General features: G+C 38.6%; 1 protein-coding gene across 1 annotated transcript in view; it reads left to right on the top strand.

Annotated features, from left to right (window-relative positions):
* The window catches only part of LOC107673672 (galactose-specific lectin nattectin-like), an 18,710-nt gene extending 9,151 nt beyond the window's left edge, over positions 1-9,559 (top strand). Inside the window, exons 2-5 of the mRNA XM_016467376.1 lie at positions 8,514-8,608; positions 8,827-8,952; positions 9,104-9,212; positions 9,352-9,559. Of these exons, the coding sequence (XP_016322862.1) occupies positions 8,514-8,608; positions 8,827-8,952; positions 9,104-9,212; positions 9,352-9,419 (398 nt within the window). The 3' untranslated portion in view covers positions 9,420-9,559. The remainder of the gene's footprint in view (positions 1-8,513; positions 8,609-8,826; positions 8,953-9,103; positions 9,213-9,351) is intronic.
* The last annotated feature ends 520 nt before the right edge of the window (positions 9,560-10,079 follow it).

The raw sequence follows: 10,079 nt of genomic DNA, 5'->3' as shown, positions 1-10,079 counted from the left end.
TTTTCAACTGCTTACACACAAAATCTTTACTTGTCACACAATTTCTGAAACCTGACACTCAAACAACAGAACCACATACCAAATATGCAAAACCATACACTAATTCTCAGCCTTTGGCTCAGTTTTTAATTTCATAAAACACTTTTTTGCAAAACACAACACATCTTGATTTCCTTTTTCAAACACAACCAATCAAAATGCCACACTGATTCATTCATCAGTGCCTCACACTAACTCCTCACATGTGCAAACACTCATTGCTTTACTTACAGTTTTTAACGATTGCTTACACACTAAAATTAAAAATAACACACAGTTAGTGAAACCTTACACTCAAAGAGCAAAACCTCAGCCCAAATCTGCACAACTATAAGCACATTCTCAACCTCCCACTTTTTGCAAAACGTTACACACATTGTTTTGCAAAATACACTATACACTTCTCTACATTAGACACAGAATCTAACATGATGTCACTTCTTTGCCATTTCAAGTTTCCAAAATCCAAAATACCACACCTATATACCAACTAGTCAAACACAGCCGTCAGGTGTGCAGACACTTAACTTAACTGTAAACTCAACAATCAGGTGCAAGTATAAAAAGTCAAAAGGTGAGTTCATGTGTCTTCAACAAAAATGGAAGGCAATGCTGCAGTAAGAGGGAGAGGGAGAAACATCATTGGCCACAGAGCTATTTTGGGGGGCTTTAGCTCACCCCCCCTAAAATTTTGCGATTATCTCCATAAACTGTAAACGAAATCGTGATCGCCTTAGTCCCCTTTAAATTTAATATGAAAACGGCGGCATACTTCGATCGGCTCCTCCGTCTTTCAGCATGTTCTTCAATCAGCAGACCGCAGCGGACAAGGTGTGTGTTTATCGATAGCCTATACTGTTATAATATATGCATCTGTGCAGTTCTTTGTCATAAATCCAGTTTACAAAATATCATGGGAGAGCAATAATCGGTTGGTTCCCCATCTACTGTAGCCTAAGTTTTCACTGCGTTCACCCCTCGTCACACCACAGCTGTTTCCTCCAGCAAAAATGAAGTTGAAAATTTAACTTTCAATATAATACATATTCCAATGCATGTGGCAAAGAGGTTTGCATAGGCCTAATTGAGATAAAGAATACTAGAAATGCAAACAATAAAATGTTGTGTTTGTAGCCTACAGTAAACAAGTTGTGTGTGTGAGATCATGAAGACTTGAATTTGGCTTATTCAGTACTCAAATGTAATACCTATCCATGCAATACAGTGGAATACTGCAATAAGTTTAGTATACGACTATTAATCAAACATTTTTTATTTTTTATATATATATATTTATTTATTTTTTATTAGGCTATTATTATTATTATACCCTCACTGGGGGCTGAGCCCCCCTAAAATGAAAATCCTAGACACAAGCCAATATATATATATATATATATATATATATATATATATATATGTATGTGTGTGTATATACACAGTATATTGCTCTTTCCAGTGCTGTGTGTCTCTTTCTCTTTATTCATAAATTCTTAAATTTTTCCAGATTTTTCTGTCTATGATATTGAGTGCTTTGGTCAGTTCTGACACCATTACACAAAGATGATTTCTTTTTGAGCACTCAATGTTTGTGGTTTTAGTGCTTTAAAATGAAGAGTAGCTTTAGAACTAGAGTTTAAGTGAATATAGAACTTCAAAACTTTTTTTGTTTATTTAATTTTTTGTTTAAGACGGTCTATTTCTGCCCTACATACGTTACTAGGTGTTTCTGTGGACATGAAGGATGCTTCATCAGAACTCTACATGTAGACCTTTTAAAGAATGTTTGTGCCAATCTCTCTCTCTCTCTCTCTCTCTATTATGGATTCAGCGAATGCTACGGATCTGCAGAACTTTTTATCACACAACAATACACGCATGGATCGTCAGGAGGAGCAGATGCTAGCTACGGGATGGGCGGTGCAAGCTTTGGTAGCGCAGGTGTCTGAGCTCACCACCCAACTCCAACAGCTGAGCTTACCCACTGCGCCACTCCCACCGCCAGTTCCCTCTGGGACATGTTCCTGCATGGGTTGGCTGACCGTATTCAGAAGGAGATATTTGCTATGGAGTTACCCTCTGGTCTTGACGGACTGATCGACCTAGCCATTCGTGTTGACACGCGTCTTCAGCGGCGTGAGCAACAAGGCCGTTGCACCCTTAGGTCGGAACTTCCGGTTTTCTACGCGGCCAACTCCAGTATGATGGTCAGTCCCACATCCAATTACGAACCCATGCAGGTGGGTAGAGCTCGGCTTTCCCGGGGGGAGAGTAATTTCACGTCTTTCGCATTCATGGCCTCCCGATGGACGTGGTTTCCGACAGGGGACCCCAGTTTGTTTCCAAATTTTGGAAGGAGTTTTGTAGATTACTGGGGGCAAGTGTCAGTCTATCCTCTGGTTTCCATCCACAGAGTAACAACCAATCGGAGCGGGCCAACCAGGATCTTGAGAGAACGTTGCGATAACCCTTCACCTATCTGACTCTCGTCATCTTCCTTGTTGGGTATTCCCAAATAAACGTTGTTTTGAACATTCGCTACTGAATCCTCATTCTTTCTCCCTGACAATGTCGCACAGAGGCAGAAAATATACCATCATGCTGATTGTCAGCTTTCTCTAGTACATGTCTGATGTCCATTTTCTTCTGCACTGATGCTAATTCTTTCAGCTTTGGAATAATGGTCCTCCCCAATTTCCTGATGAACAACGGTGCGTTCCAAATGGGATATATCGCCCTCCGAAGGGCACTTTCAGTTTTCTTTCACATCTTTAGGCCTGGAAAATTTAGTGTCCACAAGGGTGCATCAAGAAAAATCAAATGTAAGATTTTCACTTTGCAGAAAGTCGTTCCACTTAAGTCAGACAGAAAAATATTGTGCAAAAAAAAAAATTATATATATAGGGTCATAAGCTTTAACATAAAAAAATAATAATAACCCATTTCTGGCCCTGTTGTATCATTTTTTTTGTTTATTTTTAAGTGACAACGTGATGTGTAGGCCAAGTATGGTAACCCATATTTGGAACCCATATAACCTTCGGGTTACAAGTCGGGTTACTCTCTAACAATTAGGCCACTGGTCACTACCATTGCCCTTTTGTAAGGAATGAATGTGCATCAAGCTGTGTGCTGATTACCTTGATGCTGTCAGGGTTCTGCCCTGGCAGCTTTGTCTGTGTAGTCTTTGTTTAATCTTGCTTTGTTTGTCTTGTGTCTTAACACATTGCTTTGTCTTTGTTTGTGTCTGTCATGTGTTCCTTTGGTCCCACCTCTTTGTTTCATCTTGTCTAACCCTTGTCTTGTTCTTGTTCCTTTAATTGTGCTCACCCTCGTATATTTTCCTCCCTTTATATTGTGCTGTTTTTCCCTCTTGTGTTTGTGGGTTCATCTTGTGCCATATAGAAACAGTTACTGATTTGCTGCTCTATATTCCAATCTTGTCCTGTTGTTTGTTTGTGTGTGTTCGTGCTGTGAGTTCCCTCCAAGGGTGTATTCAAGAAAGCAAGGTTAACTGACTATACCCTGAACTCTCTGTTGATTAACCCACCTTGCTTACTCAAGGTATGCTGGTTCAAAAAACGAGTCCGGGAGTAAGTTAATTTAACTCAGAGGATGTTCCTGGTTAACACACAAGACATTCTCAACAGAGCGATGAATCAACGAGTCACTATGGAAACGGACGCTAAGAAAAAGCGCGCCATACTGTTTCTTTCTTCTTCTTTTGCTCAATGTCCATTTACATACTTGGTGCATATTGCCATCTAATTCGTGGTTGTGCAATCATTTTTCAAACTTTTCGTTCCATCTTTAATCTTTAATCGCTGAGAATAAGAATTATATTGTTTGTTTGATGCTGATTAATAAGACATATGATTATGTATTTTTATTATAGAAATACATTATAGAAAACATCTTGTTGCAAAAAATAGAAAAAAAACATTTGAATGCAGATCTATGTGTAAGATGACAATAATTTAATTATAATAATTGTATTAGAATAAATAAATCTTATTATAATTGGGCTTTATATCGATCCTTACCCTTAAACATACCCGGGTATGGCACATAACCTGCTTTCTGGAATACCCCCCAATCCTGCTCTACCAGCCTGAGACTCTCTGTCTGTTGGTTCATCTAGGCCAGGGCTGTCCAAACTAGGTCCTGGAGGGCCGGTGTCCTGCAGAGTTTAGCTCCAACTTGCCTCAACACACCTGACTGGAAGTTTCTATGCCTAGTAAGAGCTTGATTAGCTGGTTCAGGTGTGTTTAATTAGGGTTGGAGCTAGCCCTGATCTAGGCAGTCTGCTAACCAAGTCTGATGCTATGAACCTAATCTCTGATATTGGCCTGCTTTTAGTCCCTTCACTCTGATTGCACACTCTGTTGTTCTCTGCTCTGGTCTTCTCCCCATCCTTTCGCCCGGTTTGGCCAACAACTGAGACTGTTCTCCAGACTGTCTACCTCTTGGGGCATAGTTCTCTTCCTGCTGGTTGGAGCTGTCTCAAGATTGTCCACCCCTGTGCACCCCTGAACTTGTGTGTTTTCAATAAATATTTAATTCACTCACTCTGCATTTGGATCCTTTCCTTCTGACCCTGACAAATGCAATCAGATCAGACCAGCATTAAAAAAATAGTGTTGTGACGTGTAGCTAACTATGGTAATCCATACTCAGAATTTGTCCTCTGCATTGAACCCATCCATGTGCACACACTGGAGCAGTGGGCAGCCATTTCCTGCTGCTACTGGGAATCAAACCCATGACCTTCAGGTTGCAAGTCCAACTCTCTAACCATTAGGCCACAACTGTAAGGAAGAAAAATGCTGCGAACAGGAGCACTTGATACATGTACATTGTTGTACAGTATGAAATAGGACTACCTTGGTGTTTAATGAAGGCCACCATTGTCATGTTGTCTGATGGGATGAGGATGTGGTGCCCCCTTAGTGCTGAAAGTGTGGAGAGCCAGAAAAAATGCCATAATTTCCAGACAGTTGATGTGTAAGTGCAGCTCCAGGCTGGACCAGGAGCTGATAGCATGTCTATCCTTGCACAGTGCTCCCCAACCTGAGTTGGAAGAATTTGTCATGACCACCTTCCTTCTGTAGGTCAGTCCCAGTTAGATGCCTGTCTATTACAGGCAAGGGGCCACATCAACACTGCGGTGGGTTACCTTGAAATGGAGGCATCCCATTACTCTGTCAGTGATAGTTTGCATGGGTGCCCACACAGCTAATGGGTAAAACCCAGCATGGGTAAAAAACACAAGCTTCAACACCCAGATTTGGATCAGGGGTTGGCAATTTGAGGCAGCAGCTGAACTAGACTGTTTCAGCAGGAAGCAGCGCATGGCTTGCAACGACTTCTGGTTGCAATAAAACGCTTGGCCAATGGTGGCACTCAAGAACCACCAAGTTGCTCGACTGACCGCTTGGGCCATGGGCTTAGTAGTGTGCAGAGCCAGAGATCCCAGTATCCCTCTCGCTAGAAATCGCAGTCCAGGGGCACCTAGATCTGAGTGAAAGGGCACTTTTTCGTCTGCAATTAAAGGGGCAAGGGCTTCTTCCTCTTCTTCTTCTTCTTCTTCTTCAGAGTCAGCAAGGAGATGTTCTTCGTGCTGAAGGAGAAAGGCGGGCTGAAATGGCATTTGTTTGTGCAGTCCCTACCAAAGCATGGTAAATGCGAAGTGAGTGAACCTCGTCGAAAGGAAAGTAATGGATTCAAGATCATAATGATACGCTGCTGAAAGTGTCTTTCAGACCCCAACTAAGCAAGGCTCCACCAGACAGGTGTGTTCCCTAGTAAAAAAGTAATATTTAAAATACATTTATTTCATATTAAGTATAGTTCAAATCTACTAATATATTTATTGACATATCACAAGAGACTTACTGATATAAAAATTGTAATTAAACTTTATTTTGAGTACTACTTGTGCAAAATGCACATTTCTTAATATTAAGCCTAAAATGTGTTTTAAAGTCACCATTGATGAGAATATTTTATCTTTGAATAATACCGGTCTTCAAATGCAAGATATTTAAAGTATACTTGCAATATGCTTAAGTATATCTGTAGTTGGACTTCAGCACTACTTCCACACAATTAAAGTGTATTAAATACAAAATTAGTTGTTCCAATTTAGCAGATTTTAAGAATACCAGGTTAGTATTGTAACGTGTTGTGGCAGGAGAGAAGCGCACACAGGAGTAATCCAATAGAAAGTCTTTAATTTCAACTTAAACTCGGGAGAATAACCAGGAGAAAGGAATACCACAAACATCGAAGCTCAAACTACAAATACAGGACAACGGAACTCGGGAGAACACAGGGCTTAAATGAACTGAGACAAACGAGATAATTAATAAACACAGGTGGAACCAATGAACTAATCAAGCAACACGGGAAAACTAGGTCAAGGAAGGTGGAACCGAAACAGAGGGAAATCTAAACCAAAACAGAACATAAATGTGACAAGTATACCAAAACAGGGTATTTTTATTAATTATATAAATATGTAAATGTATTTGTTGTATACTTATTTATTCAGGAGATGATCCTTGCCTGTGACTGAGAGGTAGTTTTAATTCTGAAAACGACTTACTTTCTGTAAGTCAAAGATTTTCTATACATTGCAGTTAAAATGATAATTATGTCAAAGCAAATTTACTATTTGTATAAGGTGCATTTTTAAATATTCTCTTTATACATTTTTTCTTTTTTAAAATGTGATTATGAGGACATCTTGGTAACACTTTACATTAAGATTCCCTTAATAAAGGGAATACTTTATGTTATTATGACTAATAACTCATTTACAAATGCATTATAAATCATAGATAAGCAGTTATAAATGCATGAATAAAAAGGGTGATTTTAATGCCTGCCAAATAGTGAGCCATTTTAACTCACGTTATACATGCTTAATAAATGTATTTATTAATACTTATTTCACTTAAAACCAGATCCCTGATTAATTTCATGATGCAGCAAAAATGTACTATTATAGAACGACTGAGGGGTGTTGTATTTATGGTTTGCTCATTTATATCTCATGACTTGTGTCACTTTTCTTACGATGTTTCTTACCAGAATCTACCCTGTACCTTACCCATGATTCTCTGATTTTTGTTTAAGGATGGTGAGTGATTGCTTGTTTAGTTACCACAGAGTACATAGAAAGCATAGGTATGTGAGCTGACCCGGAAGACTTTTGCTGTGTTTGATTTCTTCCTCGGAAGATAGGAGGTTTTCTTAACTCTTGAGTAAGTGGTAGTTTAAATTAGTTAGCTCACCAGTCCTTATTTATGATTTGTTTATGTTTATATCATTTTTTTTTGCTGTTTTCCTATTTTTGGATATATTCCTTTACCTGTATAATAAAACTTTAAAGGGGTCATATGATGCGATTAAAATTTTTCCTTTCTCTTTGAAGTGTTACAAGCTCTTGGTGCATAAAGAAGATCTGTAAAGTTGAAAAGACTAAAGTCTCAAATCCAAAGAGATATTCTTTATAAAAGTTAAGAGTAAACCACGTTGTGAACGCAAAACTACTTTGTTTGGCCTTCCAAAAGAGGACGATATCCGCTTCGTCATGCCTAGAGCTGATCCGTGCTGGTCGCTGAGGGAATACATCAACTTCGTGCTGTGGTGTGAAGCCCGCCGGCCGAGCCGCTCTCAAGCCCGCCAGCCACCGCTCACTCAAGCCCGCCGTGTGTTTCTGAACTCCGCTTCGTCACATGTGGTTGCCGAAAGCCCGCCGGCCACGCCGTTCTCAAGCCCGCCGGCCACCACTCACTCAAGCCCGCCATGTGTTTCGTTGTGAAACCGAAACTACTGGACACGGCATCACAGTATGGTAAGGGGCGTAACATTTCCGTCTCACGCTTGAGGTATTCGGCCAATCACAACGCACTGGATAGCTGGCCAATCACAGCACACCTCGCTTTTCAGACCAATGAGCTTTGTAAAAATCGATGCGTTTCAGAAAGGTGGGGCATAGAGGAGAAACAATAATGTAATTTTTGTATAATAAATAAATAACAATAAATAATGTGTTTTTTGAACATTACACCAAATACACAAAATAATGTTCTTTTTAGCAACATCATAAGACCCCTTTAACTTTTTGACAGTTTTGAGACAGTTCATGAATGGGAAAAAGGAAAGTTTGGGGCTCAAGCCCCGCCGGCATGCCTCTGATTCAGATAACACTTGCAAAAAGCTTTTATCGAGCAAACCTCTGTCATAGAAAAACAGAAACTTTGCGTGCCGATACATTTGGCAAAATAACGAAACATTTAAACTGTCTATAAATGTTGACTTTAACAAATGTTCTGCCAAACCTTTGGCATTTTGTAACTTTATGGAGAGGATTAGCAGGAACTATACAGTATTCTATTGACCAGTATTTGCATAATACAAGAAATTATGTTAATATTACAAGACTAACATTTATGTACTGGATGCAGTTGATATAGTTCAAAAATGCCCCTATGGATGGACAAACTTTGGAGTCCGATGCTACAAGTTCTTCTCTCAGTCAGTTAACTGGATCACAGCAGAGGTAAAGTGTTAGTTATAACAAGGTGTTTTTATTATTTTTAAAGAAAAACTTTTACCTTTTACTTTTTCCTTTTTAGAAAACTAATACTGAGCAAATAATTATTCAGAGCATATTTTGTTTGAAAATGACTTCAAATGTTGTTTAATAAGTAATTTACATTTTTGCAGTAATTTACATTCATGTTTTTTATTTATAATAAAAAAAATGTTTCTCTTTAGAGAAACTGTCTAGGTCTGGATGCAAATCTCGCATCTGTGCACAATAAACTGGAAAACGATTTTCTGCTGAGTCTGTTGCCTTCTTCTTCCACACTTTGTTGGCTTGGTGTTCATGATGGTGAACAAGTAAGTTAAGTTGTGTGGCCTAAAGAGACTTATTTGTTTGTTGAGACAGAAGTGAAGATGGTTTAACTTCTTCAAAGCCTAACTAAATGACATTCTATATGGAGTCTGAGTACAGAAGGGCACTGCTATAATCACTGTCTTTGCATTTTAGGAAGGACAGTGGATGTGGAGTGATGGAACTCCATATGACTACACCTACTGGTGCTCTTATGAGCCTAACAACCGAAATGTCGAGAACTGTGGAGAGGTCAACTTCTCCGGTAAGAATGCAGTGCATTTTTATTTATTTATTTAATATTTACCATCCTAAAATTTCACAACAAATAGTAACATAGATTGGCTCATTTTCTAACACCACTATAATGATCAGAATAACTTGCTTCATTTTCCACCCTACAGCTAACCGTTGCTGGAATGATATAGCCTGTTCAACCCCAATGGGCTATATTTGTGCTATAAACCTGTGAGATCATTCGCAGTCATCCTGCTCCACAGTAACTTTGACTGCACTATATTTACATTTTCTGAACTTATCTTTACAAAACGTTCTCAACTTTAATCTCTTCTCAATACTGAAACACTCCTCAAATCAATAAAAGCATTAAAGAAAAGCTTGTGTGTTGTGGTGTTTAATCAAAATGATGTGTAATATTGTTGTGAGAATATGGTTTGTAGAGTGGCACTAGGCATTAAGTGATGTGCTTGTTAGTTAGTTTGTTTTACTATGAAGATACAAAAAGAAAATTGGTATTTTGCAACTGTAATGCAATTCTCAGGTATAGATAAAATAAGAAAAATTTGATTAATATCAATACATATTAAAATATACGAGCTGTTATGTGTTCAGTATTAAATGTGTGGTTTTGAGACACACCTCTCTGTGCATGCAGATTATTAAATACACAACACCAGAAAAGAGTACTACACAAGATCAGATTATTTTACTATTGTTATTAACTGATCAAACCTGACATTAGAACCAAATTCTTAAACGGGCGCTGTTCAAGAAATGTACAGTATATTTCTAAAAAGTTTATATGAAAGAAATATAAAAAGAATAAAAATATGAAACTATAAAGGACCCTTTTCACAAGACTGTGATGACGCCTTTCAGTGGTCATCAGCAA

This window comes from Sinocyclocheilus anshuiensis, unplaced genomic scaffold, assembly GCF_001515605.1.
Source record: "Sinocyclocheilus anshuiensis isolate Anshui unplaced genomic scaffold, SAMN03320099.WGS_v1.1 scaffold628, whole genome shotgun sequence".
In the NCBI taxonomy this organism is placed as follows: Eukaryota; Metazoa; Chordata; class Actinopteri; order Cypriniformes; family Cyprinidae; genus Sinocyclocheilus; species Sinocyclocheilus anshuiensis.
The sequence above is the reverse complement of the archived record's forward strand: the minus strand, read 5'-3'. Positions and strand labels throughout refer to the sequence as shown.